The sequence below is a fragment of the Belonocnema kinseyi genome, chromosome 8, assembly GCF_010883055.1.
Source record: "Belonocnema kinseyi isolate 2016_QV_RU_SX_M_011 chromosome 8, B_treatae_v1, whole genome shotgun sequence".
Lineage (NCBI taxonomy): Eukaryota > Metazoa > Arthropoda > Insecta > Hymenoptera > Cynipidae > Belonocnema > Belonocnema kinseyi.
Window position 1 is genome coordinate 70,923,289 of NC_046664.1, and position 23,478 is coordinate 70,946,766.

General features: G+C 22.6%; 1 protein-coding gene across 3 annotated transcripts in view; it reads right to left on the reverse strand.

Moving 5' to 3' along the window:
• The window catches only part of LOC117178752 (mitochondrial import inner membrane translocase subunit Tim23), a 30,313-nt gene that overhangs the window by 2,582 nt on the left and 4,253 nt on the right, over window positions 1-23,478 (reverse strand). For 2 of the 3 annotated variants that reach the window (XM_033370192.1, XM_033370193.1), the window contains exons 2-4: window positions 21,435-21,684; window positions 16,355-16,524; window positions 11,841-11,958 (exon numbers count right to left, since the gene is read on the reverse strand). In XM_033370192.1, the coding sequence (XP_033226083.1) occupies window positions 11,841-11,958; window positions 16,355-16,524; window positions 21,435-21,684 (538 nt within the window). Of the gene's footprint in view, window positions 1-11,831; window positions 11,959-16,354; window positions 16,525-21,434; window positions 21,685-23,478 lie in introns of all 3 variants that reach the window. The other variant, XM_033370194.1, reaches the window with a different exon arrangement.

Sequence of the window (23,478 nt, forward strand, 5' to 3'; positions counted from 1 at the left end):
CAATTAAACAGTTCAATTTTAAGCCAAAAAGATAAACTTTTAATTAAAATGATCAATTTTTAACTGAAATACTTAAATTTTCAGGCCAAAAGATGAATTTTTAACTAAAATTATGAACTTTTAAATAAAATATTTGAATTTTGAAACAAAAAGGTGAATTTTCAATCAAGAACATTAATTTTCTACCAAATTATATGCATTTTCCACAAAAAATAGAATATTAAAATTTTTAGTTGAAAAAATTAATTTTCAGCAACAAAAAAGATAATTTTTTAACAAAATAGTTAAATTTGCAAACACAGTGACAAATTTTTAACTTAAATTATGATTTTCAACTAAAATAATAAATTTTCAAATAAAATTATGAATTTTTAACTGGAATAGTTCAATTTTCAAGCCAATTGTGGAATTTCAAACAAGAAGATTAATTTTCTACCAAAAAAGACCATTTTTCAACAAATTACATGAATTTCTTACTAAATAATTTAAATTTGAAATAAGAAATTTTCAGTTTATCAAATTAATTATCGACCAAGGAAAAAAAAAGTATTTTTAACAAAATAAGTTAGATTTTCAACTGAAAGAGATGAATTAATTACTAAAATGATCAATATTTAATTGCAATACTTGAATTTTTTAACAAAAAGTTTGATTTTCAAACAAGACAATTTTCAAAGAGTAAGATTAATTTTCTAGTAAGAAAGATGATTTTTTTTAATATATGAATTTTTAACAGAAAAGATGAATTTTCAACTAAAAAAGATCAAGTTTCAACCAAAAGTCAAATAGAAGAATCATTTTTACAAAAGAATACGAATTTGATAGAAAATACATGAATTTTAAATTAAAAATATTAATTGTGAAACAAATGAATATTTCATTTTTCAGTTAAAAAATTCATTTTCAACCAACGCGACGAATTTTCAACTAAAACAATCAAATTTTGAACAAAACAGTTCAATTTGCAACTGGAATAATTAAATTTTTGGTGAAAACATTAATTTTCATTAAAAAAAAAAAAACAATTTTTTAACAACACAGCTCATTTTTCAAATAAGGGGATGAATTTCCAATTAAAATGATTAACCTTTAACAAACAAAAATTAATTTTTAACAAAACAGTAACTCTCAAGAAAGTAATTAAATATTAATTTAAAAGAGATGAATTCGGAACAAAAAATATATTAATTTAAATTTCAACAAAGATTGAAATTCAATTGAGAACATTAATTTTCTAACAAATTGCATGAATTATCAAACAAACATGGAATATTTAAATTTTTAGTTTAGAAAATGAATTTTCAAACAACAACAAAAATCATTTTTTAACAAAATAGTTAAATTTGCAACCACAGTAATAAATTTTAAACTTAAATTATGAATGTCCAACTGCAATAGTTGAATTTTCAACCAAATAGTTTTATTTCCAACTAAAATCATAAATTTTCAACTAAAATTATGAATTTTTAACTGGAATAGCTCAATTTTCAAGCCAAACGTTAAATTTTTAAACAAGGATAAAGTTTTAATCAAAAATGGAAGTGAAATTTTCAGTTTAAAAAATTAATTATCAAACAAGGAACAAAAAGTATTTTCAACAAAATAAGTTAAATTTTCAACTGAAAAAAGATGAATTTTCAAACACAAAACATTTTAATTTTTTCTTTTATTTAATTTAACTTTAAACCAAGTAGTTTTATTTTCAACCAAAGAGATGAATTAATTACTAAAATGACCAATATTTAATTGCAATACTTGAATTTTCAGCAAAAAAAAAAATTATTTTCCAACAAGACAATTTTCAAAGAAGAAGATAAATATTCTGAGAATTTTTTTTTAAAATATGAATTTTTAACACAAAAGATGAATTTTCAACCAAAAAATACCAAATTTTAATCAAATAGTTAAATTTATAACTAAACTAACTAATTTCCAACTAAAATGATAAATTTTATCTGGAATAGATGAATTTTAAACAAAAATATGCATTTTTGAGAAACAATTTCAAATTTGAATCAAGTAGTTTTATTATTGTTGACCAAAAAGATGAATTCTCTGCCACAAAGATGATTTTTCGTCAAAATAGATGATTGTTCATACGAAATATTTACATTATCAAATAAAAAAGGACAAATTTTCAACAAAATAGTTGAATTTTATACTAAAAGAGATCAAGTTTAAACCAAAAATTTAATAGAAAAATCATTTTTATCAAAAAATACGAATTTTATAGAAAATACATGAATTTTAAATTAAAAATATAAATTGTCAAACAATTGGATATTTCAGTTTTCAGGTAAAAAATTAATTTTCAACCAAAACGACGGATTTTCAACTGAAATGTCGAGTCCAACTAAAATCATTAAAATTCCAACAAAAGGATTAATTTTCAGCCCAGAAGATTGATTTCTACCAAAAAAGTAAAAATTGTCAACTAAAGATCATTTTTTCAACTAAATATTAAATAGTTATATTTTCAATAAAAAAAATTAATTTTCAAAAAACACAGAAGCAATCAAATCTTAACAAAATAGTTAAAGTTGCAACTGGAATAGTTAAATTTTCAGTTAAAAAATTAATTTTCATTCAAAGAAAAAAACGAATTTTTAACAAAACAGCTCATTTTTCAACCAAGGAGATGAATTTCCGATTAAAATGATGAATCTTTAACAACCATAAATTAATTTTTAACAAAAGAGTCACTCTCAACAAAGTAATTAAATATTCATTTAAATAGTGCATTCGGAACAAAAAACGTATTGATTTAAATTTCAACAAAGAAGATTAAAATTTTTAATAAAAAATAATGGAATTCGGCCAAAAAGAATGAATTTTCAACTAAAAACTAAATAGTTGAACTTTTAGTTTAAAAAATTGATTACAAACAAAAAAACGTGTTATTTAATTAAATATTTTAATTTAAAAAAGAAATTAATTTCGCTCTCGAAAAAATTCCCTGGCTTAAAAAAAATTCTCTGCCATTTCCAGGGTTTTCCAGGTATAAAAAAATTCCCTGATAATTCTAGGTTTTCCAGGTAGGGTAGACACCCTGCATTATATTAAATTAAAAGAGGTATTAAACAATATATCAATTAAAAAATATAGGGAATAGTAGCAAAAGGATGGATAGTAAGTAGGAGCCAATTTCTAATGAAGTAATATTTTATTGTTTAACTAATTACAATAATTCTGCTGGAAAAAATGTTACATTCTCTATCGAGATCTATTTGAATTGTTAAATGCTTGAATTCTTTTTTTTTTTTTAATCTGACTTTTATGGAATAAATATATGGAGCTGATGAACATGATACTAGAAAATTGGTTTAACACTCAGTTCTTAATTAAAATGTATTTAGGAAATCTGTGAACTATTCTAAGTTATAACTTTTAAAATGCAGTGCTGAGTCTTATAAATATTCGGCTAAGCCCTTAATTGTTTTCCCAAACTGTAAATCACAAACACAACATCAAAATACGTTAAGTATTTAAATTTTCATCTAAATTTTTCAATTTCTCGTTCATTGTCAACAACATTTCTCTGTTATATTATTATTGCTTTAGTTTTAAGTATTTGGTTTAGCATAAGACTGATTATTTCGAAAATTCTAATCCCTATAAGAAATTTCTTTTAGATTTTAAGTCCAATCAGTACAACAAACATTCGGGGTGTCTACTCAAATTCTGGAAAATAATTATCTGACAATTCAAAGTTTTTTCCAGATATATTTTTTCGCGAATTTATGCAAATAATGTTTCTTTTTAAGTTTCTATGAATTTAATTAATATTACAATACATTCTAAAATATTTGAGCACGATAGATTAATTAAAAAAATTAAATAATACTGAAATCATAATTAATCATTTCTTGAATTTGTCTCTGAAGTCCACGAATTTGAATAAAAACTCAAACCAAATTTTTATTTTATCTACTTATACTTTAAATTCAGTGTATATTTAGGTAGAAAATGTGGGTATTGTATTAAATTCGATTTAAACCGCTTCAAATTTATATTTTTTCAATTTTCTACGAAAAAAGACGATTTAAAAAAATATACAATAATTCTCAATCATGCAGTTGAAGTTTTAACTCAAAATGATCAATTTTCAAACAAACAGCTGAATTTTGAAATAAAAAAGATCAACTTTCAACCAAAAATAAATTAATTAATTATCCTAGTCGACAAAATATCACCAATTAATCAAAAGTGGAATAGTTAAATTTTCAGTTTAAAAAATTATTTAAAAAAAAAACAACAATAAAATTTATTTTTAAACCAAACTTAATTTATCTTTTAACCTAGTGGTTTTATTTTCAACCATAAAGACGAATTAATTAATAAAATTATCAATAATTAATTAGAATATTTAAATTTTTAAGCACAAAAAAAATGAATTTTCAAACAAGACGATTAATTTTCAAACAGGAAGATTAATTATCCGCCGAGAAAGACGATTTTTCAAAAAATATATGAATTTTTATCAACAAAGTTGAATTTTCAATACAAAAGGCCAATTCTTAACCAAAAAGTTAAACTTTTGAGAAAAGAGTTCATTTTTAAACTAATTAGTTTTATTTTTAACCAAAAAGATGAATTTTCAACTAAAATTATTAATATTAAACTGGAATACTTTAATTTTCCTTTGAAAAGATTAATTTTCTACCACAAAGACGATTTTTCAACCAAATTCATGAATTTTCAATTAAATATTTGCATTATCAAATTCAAAAATACCAATTTTCAACCAAGAATGGAATAATTAATTATCTGATTCGACAAAATAACACCAATTAATAAAACGTGGAATAGTTAAGTTTTCAGTTAAAAAAATTAATTTTTTAATAATAATAATAACAGATTTATTTTTAAATTAAACTTAATTTATCTTTTAACCAAGTAGTTTTATTTTCAACCAAAAAGGTGAATTAATTAATAAAATTATCAATACTTAAATGGGATACTTCAACTTTTAAGCAAAAAAAAATTAATTTTCAAACAAAACGATAAATTTTCCTAACAGGAAAATTAATTTTATACCGAGAAAGAAGATTTTTCGAAAAATATATGACTTTTTATAAAAAAAGTTGAATTTTCAATTAAAAGAGGCCAATTTTAAATCGAAAAGTTGAACTTTTAATTAAAATGATGAATCTTCACCTGGAATGAATGAATTTTAAACAAAAAGACGAATTTTTGAGAAGAGTTCATTTTTAAACTAAGTAGTTTTATTTTTAACCTAAAAGATGAATTTCCAACTAAAATTATTAATATTAAACTGGATTACTAAAATTTTCATACATAAAGATCAATTTTATACCAAAAAGACCATTTTTCAACAAAATTCATGAATTTTCAATTAAATATTTCAATTATCAAATTCAAAAAAAAAAAACAATTTTCAACCAAAAGTGGAATAATTAATTATCCTAGTCGACAAAATAACACCAATTAATCAAAAGTGGAATAGTTAAGTTTTCAGTTAAAAAAATTAATTTTTTAATAATAATAACAACAGATTTATTTTTAAACCAAACTTAATTTATCTTTTAACCAAGTAGTTTTATTTTCAACCAAAAAGATGAATTAATTAATAAAATGATCAATACTTAATTGGAATACTTCAATTTAAAAAAAAAAAATCATTTTCAAACAAGACGGTAAATTTTCAAACAGAAAGATTAATTTTTCATCGAGAAAGACGATTTAAAAAAATATATTTGAATTTTTATCAAAAAAAGTTTAATTTTCAACAAAACTCGTGAATTTCCAACTAAAATGATGATTCTTCATCTGGAATGGATGAATTTAATAAAAAAAAAGATGAATTTTTGATAAAAGAGTTCATTTTTAAATCAAGTAGTTTAATTTTTAACTAAAAAAGACCAATTTTCAACCATAAAGTTGAATTTTCAAACTAAAAAAGACCAGTTTTTAACCAAAAAGTCGAATTTTCAATTAAAAAAGACCAATTTTTAACCATAAAGTTGAATTTTCAAACTAAAAAAGACCAATTTGTAACGAAAAAGTTGATTTTTCAACAAAAAAAAGACCAATTTTTAACCAAAAAGTTGAATTTTCAACAAAACTAGTGAATTTCCAACTAAAATGATGATACTTCATCTGAAATGGATGAATTTTTGAGAAAAGAGTTCATGTTTAAACTAAGTAGTTTAATTTTTAACCAAAAAGATAATTTTTCAGCGAAATTGATGAATATTTAATTGGAATACGTTAATTTTCATTTAAAAAATATAATTTTCTATCACAAAGGCGATTTTTCAACAAAATACATAAATTTGCAATTAAATATTGGCATTATCAAATAAAGAAAGATCAATTTTCAACCAAACAATAGAATTTTAAACTAAAAAAGATCAAGTTTCAGCCAAAAATGAAATATTTAAATTTTTAAGAAAACACATGAATTTTCAATTGAAATTATCAATCTTTAACTAAAACATTTGAGCTTTCCACCAAAAAGATTGATCTTTAATCAAGAAGATTAATTTTCACTAAAAACATTAATTTTATAGAAAATATACGAATTTTAAATCGAAAAGATAAATTATCAACCAACGATTGAATAGCTAAATTATCAGTTAAAAACTATTGTTTAACCAACAAGATGAATTTCAAACTAAAGGGATGTAATTTTCAATTGTAGTAGCATTTTCCGACAAAAAAACAACTAATTTGCAATAAAAACGAAACTCATTTTCAAAAAAATATTACATTTTCAAATAAAGTGATGAATTTTCAACTAAAATTATAAATCTTCAACTGAAATATTTGAATTTGCAACCAAAAATCCAGAAGATTATTTTCTACCAAAAAAAGTCACAATTTTCAACTAAAATAGATCATTTTTCAGTCATATATTACATAGTTATATTTTCACAAGAAAAAATCATTTTCAGCAACAAACAAGTTATCAAAAAAAAAAAATTACATTTTCACTCAAGGAAATCAATTTTCAATTAAAATTATGAATCTTTAACCACAAAAAAATTAATTTTAAACAAAAGAGTAATTCTCAAGCAAGGAATTCAATCTTTATTCAAGAAAGATGAATTCAGAATAAAAGAATGTATTAGTTAATATTTCAACCAAAGATTTAAATTTTTTATTTAAAAAAATTTTTTAAATCCACCAAAAAGAATGAATTTTCTACCAACTACTGGAATTTTCAGTTAATAAAATTGATTTCAAACAAAAAAAAAGTATTTTCAACAAATTAGTTCAATGCAGTAATATAAAACTACTTTCACAAATAAAGAATCATTGTTAATAAAATTTAAATTGCAAATATAACAAAAATAAAGCACGCTTTCGAACAAATTCGCTGACTTTAAAACGAAAAAAAACCCTGCCATTTCCAGAGTTTTCCAAATATATAAAAGTATATAGAAATTCTCTGACAATTTCAGATTTTTCAGATTTTCCAGGTAGAGTAGACACCCTGACTTTATGAAAATGGTGTTTTTTTAATTTGAAAATGACACAGAAACTGAACATGGAATCTTACGATCTATTACAATGCATAATCGAAGAGCTGCAATTCTGAAATCCCTTTTCAAGATTTTTTCAGAACTTACGAAGCAATAGCACCACGCCTCAGTACATTGTGAACCAATCAATTAATCAATGATTGAACTATTTTATTATTACAGATAGCTATCTCTAATCCTAACAGAGAATTTAAGAGATTTTAAAGCATTTATCGCATAAAAACAAAATTATATATCATAATTATTATATATTTAAGAAATTTAAATTAGATTAAAATCCAAATTAAAAATCCTACTTAACGTCCAATATTCAAATTGATGCAAACTCCTGTTAAAAATAATAATAATAATAATAATAATAATAATAATAATAAAAAATCCTATTTTAATCTGGAAAAAATATTTTAAAATAAATAATTTTCAGACAAAAATAAAAAAAGAGGAAAGAACAATGAGAAGGTAGCCAACCATATTTTAAAAGGGGATGTGGTTGGCTGCCTTCTTATTTTTATTTTTGTCCAAAAATTATTTTATTTTTTTATTTATACATATTTTATTTTTTTAAATATTTTTTCAGATTACAATAAGATTTTTGTTTTTATTTGTTAGTTGTGGTCCAAATTTGGTCGTTGGATTCTTGTTTTTTTTACAGGAGTTCGCATCAATTATTATATATATTTTTACAAAAACATTCTAAAGCGAAATAAAAATTTACTTTTTCAAATTACAAGGTTGCTAGAGATCAGGTAATTCCAGAAAGTCAGGAAATGCCAAGAAAAACCTGATAAAGTCAGGAAATTTTCGTAAAACTAAAGTTGAAGTTAATTTTATTATTATGATTAAACATCGCAACTATTTTGTTAAAAATCAATCTCTTTTTGTTGAGGATTCAAAACTATTTTCTTGAAAATCCTTTTTTTTATTATTGAATTCAACTATCTTGTTTTTGGTTGAAAAATCAAATACTTAACTGGAAGTTGAACTAATTTACTGAAAATTGATTTATTTGGTTAATGATTCATCATTTTAGTTGACAAACGTTTTTTTTTGTTCAAAATTTAATGAATTTAACTGAAAATTTGTGGGAAAATATTTAAGATTCTTGGTGACAAATTCCTCTTTTTAAATAAAAATTGCTTTAAAAATTCAAATATTTTGTTGAAAATTCGTCTATTTTAATAGAAAAATCATCTTATTAGAGTTGAAAATGATTTTTTTCTTATTTAGAAATATTTTTACAAAATTGAAAATGTTCCATTTTTTGTCGAAAATTGATCTTATTTGATAAAAATGTAATCTTCTTGGCTGAAAATTTGGCTATTTCGTTGAAAATTTACATTGATTTTGATTGAAAATCAAGTGTTTTACTGAAAATTTAATTAACCTATTTTTAGTCAAAAATTCATCTGTTTTAGATAAAAATTAATTTACTTGTAAAAAATCCATCTTTTTATTCAAAAATTAATTTATGTAGTTCAACATTTAACTTTTTTTTTTTCTTCAAAATTTGTTTCTTTTTTGGTTGAAGATTTGCTTTACTAATGGAAAATTTAAGTATTTTATTTTCGGTAGAAAATTTATCTCTTTAAGTTGAAAATTCAAATATTTGGTTTAAAATTTCTGTATTTTATTGAAATTTCGAATTTGTGGGAGAATATTTAAGCTTCTTGGCGACAAAATCCTCTTTTTGATTAAAAATTGCTTTAAAAATTCAAATATTTTTTTGGATATTCGTCTATTTTGATAGAAAATTCATTTTATTAGTTGAAAATGAGTTTTTTCTTATTTAGAAATTTTTTTAAAAAATTGAAAATATTAATGTTCTATTTTTTGTCGAAAATTGATATTTTTTTATAAAAATTTAAACTTTTTGATTGAAAATTCGGTTATTTCGTTGTAAATTTACATTGGTTTTATTGAAAATTATGTTTGTTACTGAAAATTTAATTAATTTATTTTTAGTTCAAAATTCATCTGTTTTAGGTTGACATTCATTTAGTTTTAAAAATCCATCTTTTTTTTAAAATTAATTTATGAGGTTCAAAATTTGTTTCTTCTTTGGTTGAAGATTCGTTTTACTAATGGAAAATTTAAGTATTTTATTTTTGTTAGAAAATTTATCTTTTTAGTTGAAAATTCATGTATTTGGTAAAAAATTAAAACTTTTTAGTTAAAGATTTACCATTTTGGTGAAAAATTCCCTTTAACTATTCCATTTCTAGTGAAAAATTGACCTGTTTTTTAATAAAAATTTAATCACTTTCGTTAGAAAATGTTCTGTTCTGTAGAAAATTTAACTATTCTATTTTCTGTTGAAATTTGATCTTTTTGGTAGAAAATTATTATTTTCACATTTAGAAATATTTTTTAACTGAAAATATTAATGTTTCTTTTTTTGTCGAAAATTGATGTATTTTGATAAAAAAAATTTTAATTTATTTGATTTGATTGAAAATTATGTTTTTTCCTAAAATTTAATTAATCTATTTTTAGTTAAAAAATCATCTGTTTTAGATGGAAATTCATTTAGTTTTACTAACCGAAAATTTATCTTTTTAGTTGAAAATTCATTTTTTTCGTGTATTTTAATAGAAATTTAATCGTTTTCGTTAAAAAATGTTCCGTTCTGTAGAAAATTTAACTATTCTATTTTTTGCTAAAAATGTATTTTTTTGGTTGAAAAAAAGTCAAGTTAAAAATTAATTTTTTTTTTAATAGAAAATTCATCATTTGTGTTGAAAATTCCACTATTTGGTCAAAAACTCATATTTTTGTTTGAAAATTCATCACTGTGTAACTTGAAAATATAATTTTTTGTTTTGTTTGGAAATTTATATTTTTAGTTTTGTTTAAAATTGATTGTTTTAACTGAAAATTTTATTCTTCTATTTTTGTTTGATCCCCATTTTTTCATGAAAAAGATTTTTTTTTTTTGAAATTAGTTTTTTTCTTTTAATTGAACATTCATTTTTCTAACATTTTAACTATTTTAATTTCATTTAACTATTCTATTTTTGGTTAAGAATTTATTTATTTTGTCTGAAAAAAATGTTTAGTTAAAAATTAATTTTTTCAACTGAAGCTGTAACTATTATATTTTTGCTTGAAAATTTATATTTTTAGTTGAAAAGTAATTTATTTTGCTGAAAGCTTTTTTTTTTAATTTACTTTTCTAACTGAAAAGTGAACTATTCTATTTATGGTCGGTAAATTTATCTTTTTTAGTTAATAATTTATGTATTTTATTGAATTTATCGTTTTTGGTAGAAACACCATCTTTTGGATTTAAACTTGAATTATTTTGTTGAAAATTTATTGTTTTAACTGCAAATTTTATTCTTCTATTTTTGTTTAAAACCCATTTTTTTATAAAAAACACTATTTTTTTAAAATTCGTCCTTTTCTTTATTTGAATTCATATTTTTGTCTGAAGATTAATCATTTTAATTAAGAAATTCATTTCTTAGGTTCAAAATTTATCTTTTTTATGTGAACACTCAACTAAAAAGTGTTTAAAATGCATTTAGAGACAACACTCTTTTTTGCATTATTATAATTAATCTTCTGGATGTATGATGCGAATAATATATTTTCTATTATTTTGTCTTCTTTTGCCATTTCAATTAAGCGCCCTTTCCAATTTGAAGCGATAAATTTTCCCACAAATTTTCAATCATGTAATTATTATTAATAAATATAGAAAGTACGGTTTTTTAATTCCTAATTGAAAATGCTTTTAAATTCTCATTAAATTCTCAAAGCCCATAAAATTCGAGCATATTCTCATGCTCGTGAGAATTTCTCCGGTCAGGTAAACTCTTTAGAACACTAAGTGCAGGGCAAATAAATAAAAGAATTCGCCAAGAATTATTTTCTTCTAAAAAGAAACAGTAATTCTATCGAAAAACAACTATTGTTTGTTTGCTCCACTTTAATCTGATTCATAAAGTGAATTTATTCTCTCCTACTATTTTATCTTCTAACTCAATTCAGTACAAATTGGCTCCTAGTAACTAGGAAAAACTACGACTGTTCCTACTTTATGCTCTGAAAATTGAAAATCATGCTGAAAATAAAGACTTAATGCATTTTTGAAATGCGCAGCAAGATTTCCAGCAAAAATTTTTCTCCCTTTTAAATTTTGGAATTGAAAGAATGATGACAAGACACAAACTGAAAGCTTGCAAATCTAAATAACGAAAAAAAAATAATAATGATAATTTAAAAACCTATTTAGAAAAGAGCAAATTTCTGTAGAAATATTTGCGAGTAGGAATAGTAGTAGCAGGTAAAATTTGTTTCAAGGGAGCTGCTGCTACACACAATTCTTACGCCGGATTCATGGATTGATGCCTAATTTGTGAGAGGGCTTCTCGATTACTCCAGAGGCAGTATAGAGATGCAATTCCTAGTCCTACTCCGCCACCGACTGCACATCTGCGCATTCCAGCTGAAAATTTTATCAAAATCAAGCATCTAAACACAAAAAATTAAGGGCTCACAACAGTGGTCCGAAACTATAATTTTAAGGAAAATTATGATTTTTTTAAGAAAAAAAAAAGGTAAATCTGGCTAGTCACAAATCTTCAATCCTAAAATTTCCTGACTAATTATTTATTTTCTCTGTCCATTGATATTTATGAATTAATCTTTTATAAATTGAATAAAACCCTTTTAAATTTAAATTTTTTAATTTTCTATTTGTTATTCTCATGAATGCGAGAGCAAAAATTCAAAAGAATTGGATGGAATTTATCAGAATTCAAGGCGAATTTCGACAAATTCAGGAGAAACTCTCATAAAACTTTAAAATAATTCAAATTAAATTCATCAGAATTGGAATGAATTGGATAAATTGTCACAAGTTCCATTGCTTTCAATAAAATTATAGTGAATTTAAAGGAATTTAAAAAAATGAGAAGAATTCGATGAAATTCATAAACAAAATAAAGTGAATTGAAAACAATTTAAAAATATGAAAAAATTAGTTAAATTTGATAAAATGCCTAAGAATTAAAGAGGAATTTAAAATACTTCTCGATAAATGAAACAAATTTTGTTTTAAATCCATTGAATTAAGTAGAATTGAGTAATTTTAGAAGGATTCAAGTGAATTGAAAAATTCAAGAGAATTTCACATAATTCAAAATTAATTAATAAAAATCAAGGTTGAATTCGAAAGTAATTAAAATAAATTGCAAAAAATATTTGAAATTCTATGAAATCTTTCGCTTCTTATGAAAAGATTTTTTGAAATCCTTTAATATATGTTAAAATCCCGTAAAATTCTATGACATCAGTGAAATACTCGTATATCTAGTAAAATCCATTGGAAAATTTTATATTCCATATAATATTTTTAATTCTATAAATCCCTTAAAATCATTATAATCCTTTGAAATTCCTTGACAATTTTTAAAGCTCTTGAAAATTTCTTGGAATTTTTTTAAATGCACTAAAATTTTTTAAGCCCATTGGAATCAGTTAAATCTTGAAAAAAAAATCTAAAATTTTTAAAATTCTAAAAGAAAAATCGAAACCCCTTGAACTGTTTTAAAGATCTTGAAAATTCTGTGCAATTTTCAAAAAATACACTAAAATATTTAAAATTCTTTTGAATCAATTCAAATTATTAAAAATATCTGATTAAAATTTTTTTTTAAGTCTTTTGAAACACCTTCACATTTTTTAAAGCTGCTTAAAATTCCTTGCAATTTTGAAAAATACCCTAAAATATTTCAAATTCTTTAAAATCACTTCAAATTATTGAAAATATCTGATTTTTTAAAAATCTTCATGTCTTTTGAAACCCCTTGACACTGTTTTAAAGCCCCTTAAAATTCCTTAGAATTTTAAAAAATGCCCTAGAATATTTAAATTTCTTTGTAATCCATATCAAACGATTGAAATAAATTGAAAATTCTTTCGAACAATTTAAAATATCGCAACAAATTTTTAATCTTTGGAAACACCTTGGAATATTTATAATTTAAAGCTTTTGAAAACAACTTGAAATTTTTAAAAATACTTTGCAATTTTTAGAATCCTTTGATTGAAAATATTCTAAAATATTTCAAATGCTTTAAAATCTTTTTCTGCTTTTAAAATTTATTGAAAATATTCTAAAATATTTCAAATGCTTTAAAGTCTTTTGAAATCCCTTGCCAACTTTTAAAGCTCTTTAAAGTTTCTTGTTGAAATAAATCGAAAATTTTTTCATACCTTTTGAAACAATTCGGAAATTTTTTAATTCTTTAAAATCTTGTGAATGTTTTAAATTTAAAACTATTGAAAATTACTTCAATTTTTTCAATACTCTAGAATCTTTCGATTCTTTCAAATTCTTTCAAACCTTTTAAAATATCCTAAATTTTGTTTTAATTTTGGAAATACTTTGGAATGTTTTAAATTGATAGCTCTTGAAAATTTCTACAAATATCCTCAATTCTTTACAATACTTTGGATTTACTTTAATTTATTTAAAATACACTAAGAAATTTCAAATACTTTACAATTTTTTGAAATTCCTTGACATTTTTTAAAACTCTTGAAAATTCCTTGAAATTTTCAAAAATGTCCCAAAATCTTTAAAATCTTTTGAAATCCCTTCAAATTGTTGAAATAAGTTGACAATTCTTTCAAACCTTTCAAAGTATCCAAATTTTTTTCAATTCTTTAAAATCTTTGGAAAGACCTTGGAATGTTTGAAAATTAAAGCGCTTAAAAATTACTTGAAATTCTTTAAAACATCCTAAAATCTTTGAAATTCTTTCAAATAATTAAAATCAATTGAAAATTCTTCAAAAACTTTTAAAATATCCTAAGATTTTGTAAACCTAATTAAAAAATCGAAACCATCTTGGAATGTTTTTAATTTAAAGCACTTGAAAATTACTTGTTTTTTTTTAAATACCCTAAAATCATTAGAATCCTTTGAAATCACTTCAAATTATTGAAAGTTTCCTAAGACATTTCAAATACTTTGAAATCCTTTGACATTTTTTTCAAACTGTTGAAAATTCCTGAAAATATTTTAAAATACCCGAAAATCTTTAAAATCCTTTGAAATAAATTCAAATTGTTGAAATGAATGAACTTCTTGCAACTTTTTAAAAAAAGTTCTAAATTTTTTAAAATCCTTATTACATTAAATCTGATATTTCTTTGAAAATTTTGAAAATATCCTAAAAATTTTTTAATTCTTAAAAATCTATCGAAATCCTTTGAATTGTTCGAAAGCTCTTGAAAATTCCTAGGAATTTTAAAAAATATAACTTCAAATCTCTAAAATTCTATGGAATCACTTCAAATTACTGAAAATTTTCTCAATTTTTTTAAATTCTTTAAATCTTTAAATCTTTTTAAATTATTTAAAATACCCTTCAGATATTTCAAATACTATAAAACCTTTCGAAATCCCTTGACATTTTTTTTAAAGCTCTTGAAAATCCCTTGGTATTTTAAAAAATATCAAAGAATTTCCAGGACATTTCTAGAAAAATTTTAAAATATCCAAAAATATTTCAAATTCTTTGAAATTCTTTAAAACGAATAAGCTTTTGAAAATTCTTTGGATTTTTGAAAAGACCCTAAAATCTTTTAAAATTCCTTTAAATTATCCAAAAATCGATACAAAATTTCTTTAAATCTTTTTAAATTATTTAAAATACCCTTCAGATATTTCAAATACTATAAAACCTTTCGAAATCCCTTGAAATTTTTTTTAAAGCTCTTGAAAATCTCTTGGTATTTTAAAAAATATCAAAGAATTTCCAGGACATTTCTAGAAAAATTTTAAAATATCCAAAAATATTTAAAATTCTTTGAAATTCTTTAAAACGAATAAGCTCTTGAAAATTCTTTGGATTTTTGAAAAGACCCTAAAATCTTTTAAAATTCCTTTAAATTATCCAAAAATCGATACAAAATTTCTTGGAATATTTGAAAATACCTTTAAATATTTAAAAACAATTCAAGAAAATTCAGATAGTTTCATTTAAAAAAGGGGATATAATGACTTTATCTTAACAAAAAGTGACTAAAAAGTGGTTTTAGAAAACAAAGTAAAAACTTTGTGAAATATTTTTATCTTTTAAAACTTTCTGAAATCTTTATGATATCTCTGAAATATTGTAAAATCTTTGAAGAAGCCTCTGTGAAATATTTTAAAACATTGCGCAAACTTTGAATTCTTTTGAAATTTTTGCGAAGATTTGTTAAAATTCTTTGAAATCTTTTTAAATTCTTTTGAAATCTTTGAAAAATCTTTGTAACCATCTGGAATCTGTTGAAGTTCTTATGAATTTTCCTTCTAAATCTTTGAAATATTTGTTAAATCCTTTTAAATTCTGTAAATTCTTTCGAAATTTGTCGCTGTACTTGGAATAATTATAATCGTTTGAAAGCTTTCAATTTTTTCTGAAATCTTAAAATCTGCTATGTACACTAGGGTGAGCCCAAAAAAAACAAAATTTTTTCATTTTGATTATGGATGGCAAAAAGAAACTTTTTGAAACTTTGAAAACCGTAATTTTTTCGATATATTTCCATGTTGAGTCACCTTTTCTTCATCGAATCAATTTTTACTGCACGAAAAGATTTTCTAAAATTTGTATTGTAAACATAAGTGCTGATGATGAACGTATTTACGTAGAATATACTTTTTATTTCAAAACGGAAGTGTAGAAAATAATAAAAAATGGTATAAAAAAAAAATCATAATTTTTTTAATTGTCCTTTTCAGGGGTCTTTTAGAGCCTAAAAATAGATAATCAAAATTCGGACCTCTCAATCCAATTGTGAACCTTGTTAATCGTAAAAATGAAAATAAAATAAAATCAAATAACCTGTAGATTTGAAGAGCATGCCAGTTGCCGTAGCCGCTGCTAATGTGTTGAGAGAATCATCGGTTCCTCTTACGTAGGATAAGAAGACGCCAAAACAAGTATACATCACTGAAACCACTCCTAGAGTGTTCGCTAACGACGAGCCATGTTTTACCACATGATTAATTAATCTGCGAAGGATAAGGTTATTATTTAGATACAAATAAAAGAAATTTATTTTTTCAAAATTCACGACGTTGACGCTCTTAATTTCTGTTTGATTCGAAATTTATGTTTTAGCATTTTTTTTTTAAGTTTTATTCACAGGATTGTTACAAAATCCAAATTTTTAAATTCCATGACTTTTCGCTGACAACTTTTTTATTTTACCTGACCGTTATCAATTTTTCTGTCAATTATAAAAAAAGGTTAATTCATGGTGGCCGTTTTAATAGAAGAAAAAAATTCCAGGTTTCGCGGCCAATGAAATTTAAAAAATCAAACTATATTCTAAACATTCTTCCATATAAAGTAATAAAAAATAAACAATTGAAGTTTAAAAGTTATTCAATTCAAAAATTGTGTATTCAAATGCTCAAAAATTTACACGTACCAAATGGAAGGTAGTAACACTTCTCAAATAAACAATGTTAAATGAAATGCAAATAAGCTGCAAAATTTAGAATTTTTATAAATTATAGAGTGCAAAGATTCAGATTAAGTTCCAAAAATATAAATCCACGTTAACATTTTCAATAGTCTAAATTAAAGAATCAAGCAATGAACTTTAAAAATGTTCAAAATTATATTATTTTAAGTTAAACTAGATACATTAAAAATTGAAAAACAAAAAAATGTTTTAACTTAACAGTTCTTAAATTAGAAGTTAAATTATTTTTATTTTAGATAGTCTAGGCATCCCGTAAAAGCTTTAAAATTTGATTTTAAAATCTTGAGAAATCTAGAAGTGGTTTAAAATTTTTCCAAATTCAAAATAATTTTTTTTTCGGAACTTGTAAATATATTTTAAAATGAATTGAATTTTTTCTATATCTTTTAGAAACTCTTGCAAATTAAAAAAAATGAATTTATAAATAATAATAATACATTTGACTATTATTGACTATATTAACACATTTGAAATACTTACAGCCGAATTTAAAATGAAGTGTAGATTTTTGCAGATTTCAAACAAAAAATTTAGAATTTTTTTAATAATTATGAAAGATCTCGAAAGAATAAAAAATTTTCTTAAGATTCTCAGGAAATTAAAAATTATTTTTAACTTTGAAAAATTATTGCAACAGAAAATTTAAGAAGATTTTAAGAGATTTAAAAAATTATCAAAAAGAACATGGAAGATTTTAAGGATTTTATTTAATTTTCTGGATTTTCAAAGATTGCAGGAAAATTTTGATTAATTTAAAAATATATTTAGAAGTTCTGAAAAAAATGTTAACACACTTCGTTTAAATTACTCGAAATAATTTCAAGTTTTTAATTAATTTTGAATCTTTTCAAAACTTCTATGTATCTCTTAAAATTACTCAAATTTTTTCTACGAATAATAAGTGTTAAATTGTTATTTATGCGTCAAAATTTAACAATTTCACTCATAAATTAAACACTTTTTAAATAGAACAATTAAAATTGTAACGCTAAAAGTTTTAAAGTTCTTCAAAAATCTAAAGATTCAAAGCTTTCTATGTAAAACAATTCAGTTTCAAATTGTTTTCTTTTGAATATTTGGTTTCAATTTACTCTTTTACATTTTTAGTGGCTAAACAAATTAATAGAAATAATATATTAATAAATTTATTTATTAAATTTAATATAAAAAATAATATAAAGGAAGACCTGAAACTCTTAATTAAAAATATATTATTGACAAATCATGAAAATTTTGAATTTAAAAAATAATATTATCGGAATAAATTATATATTTATTTCAATTCTTACTAAGACATTCGGATTGAAACAGTTAAAATAAGGAAATTCACAAATTTTGAACTGATCTAGAATTGTTTGGTCAAATCAATTATTGTTCAGATTTCTATACTTAGAGTACAGATTCATTTTAAGAATGATTTATTTATTTTTAGTTGATAAAATTAAACTGTTTTTATCAAAAAATTTCAACTTGAAATGCTTTTAATTTTTAATTGTTTAAATCTTCAAAACTGCACTTTAATATATATTTATAATAATATATTTAATAACAATAAAAACTGTTAAAATCGAACTTGGGCAGATTTTTATTCTAAAAATTCGTAAAATTCCGGGTTTGCCGGTTCTGCGGCCACCCTGTTATTTATAAAAAAAATCTTCGATTTTAAAAACTTTTAATTTTTAATTTTTTTAACCTTTAAAGCTGCATTTTTAAATTCTTTAAATTAAAATATATGCTTTTAAAACTTGAAAATGGAAAATTTTTAAAGTGAAAGATTTTCGAATTAAGCATTCTAAACTGACAATAGTTTATTTTTTATACAAAAAAAATGCATTTTCAATCAAGAAAATTAATTTTTCACCAGGAAAGCTGAATTTTCAACAAAATATACGAACTTTAAACTAAATAGTTGAGTTTACCACTCAAATCGAAAAATTTTGAACCAAAAATGGAATAATTAAATGTTCAACCAAAAAAAATTTTTATTTTAAATCCAAAACAGTTGAATTAAACCAAAGAATAATAACTTTCAACAAACTATTTGAATCCTCAACTAAAAAAAAGCAATTTTCAAAAAAGCTGTATTTTTAAACAAGAAAGATTGCTCAATCAATAAATAAACTTCATACAAAATGTTGAATTTTCAAGACAAAAAGACGAATTTTCTACAAACCAGACGAGTTTTTAACCCAAAAATAGGAATGTTTAACAAAAAAGTTAATTGCAAACAAAAAGTTTTATTTTTAGGCTGGAAAACGAACTTGCTACAAAAAAGTTTAGTTTTCAATCCAAAAAGGACGAGCTTACAACAAAATAATTTTAAACTAAAAAAGATCAATTTTAAAGCAAAAATGGAAAAGTTCAATTTTCAGTTAGAAAATGAATTTTCAAAAACAAAAAATTAAAAAAAATGAATTTTTATAAAATACTTGAATAAAATTTCAACCAAAAATATAAACATAATATATATATTTCATCCCAAAAAATACGAATTTTCGAAAAAAAGCAAATTCTTAGCACAATAGTTACATTTTCAAACAAAAAAAAAAGCTTTGAACTACAATGATGAATCTTCAAACCAAAAAAATTAAATTTCAACCAAATAGTTTAATTTTCAACCAAAAACATGAATTTTCTACCAAAACAGACAAATTTTTGACAAAATACATTACTTTTAAACTTAAAATAGAATAATTACATTTTTAGTTTAAAACATTTAAATCAAAAACAGTTGAGTTCAATCAATAAAGACGACTTTTCAAACAAATAATTGAATTTCCCATCAACACGAAGTAATTTTCAATGAAACCGTTGTATTTAAAAAAAAAAGATGACATTTCTACAATAAGAAATTAATTTTAAACCCAAAATGACGAATTTTCAAGAAAAAAGTTAAATTTTCAAGCTAGAAATATAAATTTATCTCCAAGAATAATATTTTATAATTAAAGAAATACTTTCAACAAAATACATTAATGTTCAGCCAAACAAATAAATTTTCAACTAAAGAAGTTACATTAAAAGCAAAAAAAAACTGGAATATTTTAAATTTCGGTAAAAAAACGAATTTTTAACAAAAAAGGATCACTCAAAAAAAACAGGGTAGCCGTTTCAAGCACATAAAAAATTCACGGGCATTTTCCGGTTCGCAAATCTTTTTCGCAGTGATTGAAATATAAAAAATTGAACTCTAAAGCTAAATATTCATCTATTTAAAATAATAAAAACTAAGTTGCAAATAATTTTTGGCAATTTTAAGCTAGAAATATTAAAAATTGAACGATTACAGTTTTGTTATAAACTGAATACTTCTTAAATTAAACGTTACATTATTTTCATTCTAAATAGTTTAAAAATCGTAAAAACGTTAAGTATTTCTTTAAAATCTTCCAAATTCCTTTTTGACCACCTTGGAAATATTTTTAAATATTCTTTTAAAATTAATTTGACAAAACAAAAAGGCATTTTCGAATTTTTTAAAGAAGCGCTTCTAAATATTTTTTTAGAAATCTACAAAAATCTATATTTTGTTTTAAATTAAGCCGTGAGCTATTTGCACTGGAATTTTGGTACGAATAGCCGAATTTTGTCGGTATGCATAAATACTTCGTTTAAATTATTTGAAATCATTTAAAATTGTAAACTAATTATGAATTTTTTTTTCAAAAACTTTAAAATATCTCTTCAACTTTACGAATTTTTTCTAAGAATAATAGGCGTTAAATTTAGTTATACATAAAAATTCAACAATTTTACTTGTACATTCAATTTTTTCATACAGAAATTTTTTATATAGTTTCATTTTCAACGTTAAAATCTGAAAATTCTTAAATTTTGAACTGATTCCGAGTCGTCTACTAAAATAAATTATTATTAACTTGTTAATACACTACGCTTAAAAATTAAAATACAAAACGGAAAATTTGTGAGTGCAAATTTTTCGAATTACGTATCGTAAACTAAAAGATATGATAATTGAAAAAGATTAAAATTCAACTAATTATTTGTTTTAAATGTTGAAATAAAACTTGAACAGATTTTTTCCCTACAAATTTGTCAATTCCCGATAAAAAAAATCAATTCCAACTAAAATGATAAACCATCAACAACAAAATTTTTTTTAACAAAATCACTTTCAAGTAAGTAGCTGATTTTTCAAAGATAAATGTTATAGTTGATATTTTAACCAAACAAAGATTAAATTTCTACGATAAGAAGTGAATTTAAAAAATGAAGATAAAATTAGAAAAAAATATTTGCATTTTCAAAGAAAAGGGATGAATTTTTAAGAAAATAGTTGATTTAAAATAATAATAATAATAATAATAATAACAATAAAATTAATTCAATTTTTACGATAATTCTTTGGCCTTTAGCAACACTGTAATTATTAAAATTACATTGAATTAAGTCAAATTGAACGTCACTTACTGAGTACGACGGAGTTTTCCTTGTTGACCTGCAAGAGATGTGACCCTAACTCCTTTATAAAGTCCCGCAACACCGCCAACAGCAGCCCCTGCCATACATGTCGCCCCGATATGACTAAACGCTAATTCAAAACGTCCTCGTTGTTTCACAGCCCCCTCAGGAAAAATGAACTCTGGCTGACTGGGCGGCAAGTATGTTGGATCGAAATTTAAGTAGGGGCTAAGGGGTACCAGCCCTCTTTGAGCCGTTACTGTCAAACAAAATATAAACAATTTTAAAAAAAAATACAAAAAGTATAATCAGCAGGGTGGTCCAAAAATTACAAAGTTTGAAAAGTTCAATGGGCCTGTGGAAACTCGTGTTCCTTTTTGGAAAAAAGAAAATCCCTAGAAAACTTTAATCCAATCGGATGACGTACCGCACTCCCTCATCAAGGTCAAAGGTCAAGCTGTTAATATCTTCGTTGCTTTGGTTTTTTACGAGAAATTTAATGGTGTCGATTAAGTTTATTAACAAAAGTTCTTAGAGACATTTTTTACATAATTTAATGTTTGTTTAAACAATTCAGACTTTTATTGCATCCAAACTTGTAGATATTTTTGATACGAATTTATTAATGCCATATCAATTGTTTTCATGTTTATATAATTGTTATTTATTAGGTTCTGAAAATAAATAACAATTATATAAACGTGAAAACAATTTATATGGTATTAATAAATTCGTATCAAAAATATTTTATGTAAAAAAGTCTCTAAAAATTGTTGTTAATAAACTGAATCGACACCATTAAATTTCTTATAAAAAAATTAGGCTGATATTTGTCCCAAACATTTTTTTGTAAGCACTAAAGCAACGAAGATATTAAGAGATTAACCTTTGACCTCAATGCGGGAGTGGAGGACATCATCCGATTGGATTAAAGTTTTTTAGGGATTTTCTTTTTTTTCAAAAAGGAACAATAAGTTCCATTGGCCCATTTTCAACCAAAAAGATTAATTTTCAATAAAAAAGATTTTTCAACAAAATATATGAAATCTCAACCAAACAGTTGAATTTTCAACTAAAAAAGATCATTTTTCAACCAAAAAGTTCAATTTTAAACTGAAAAGATGAATTTTTAACTGAAATGACCAATTTTTAACTGGAATACTTGCATTTTCAACCAAAAAGTTGTATTTTTAACCAAGGAATTTAAATTTTAATTAAGCGGCTTGATTATTAAGTAAAATTATGAATATTTAATTAGAATAGTTGAACTTTAAAAAAAATGTGAATTTTCAATCAAGAATATTAATTTTCTGCCAAATTACACGAATTTTCAACCAAAAATGGGAGATTCAAATTTTTAGTAAAAAAATTGAATTTTCAACAATAAAAAGGACACGTTTTTAACAAAATAGTTAAATTTTTAACCATAGTGATAAATTTCAAACTTAAATTATGAATCCTCAACTACAACACTTGAATTTTCCAACTAAAAGTTGAATTTTCAGACAAGAAGATTAATTTTCTACCAAAAAAGACAATTTTTCAACAATTTACATGAATTTTCTACTAAATAGTTGAAATTTCAACCAAAAAAGATAAATTTTCAGCCCTATAGTTTAATTTTGAACTTTAAAGGATCAAGGTTTAACTAAAAATCAATTCAATTTTCAGATAAAAAGATGTACTTAAAATAATGCTTAGTTTTTAATCAAAAAAATTATTTTTTAAACAAGAAGATTACTTTTCTGAAAAAAAAATAAATAAATAAAGGATTTTCAACAAAATATATGAATTTTAAACAAAATAATTGATTTTTAAATTAAAAAAGACAGAATTTAAATCAAATAGTTGAATTTCAACTAAAAAGCTCCATTTTAAACCAGACTGGTGAATATTTAACCAAAAATATGAATTTTCAACAAAAAAGATATTTTTTTATCCAAAGTTACAATTTTCAGTATCAAAATAACAAATTTAAACAAAATAGTTGTATTTTCATATAAAGTGATGAAGTTTCAACTCAATGATTAATCTTTGTTCATAATTATTGCAT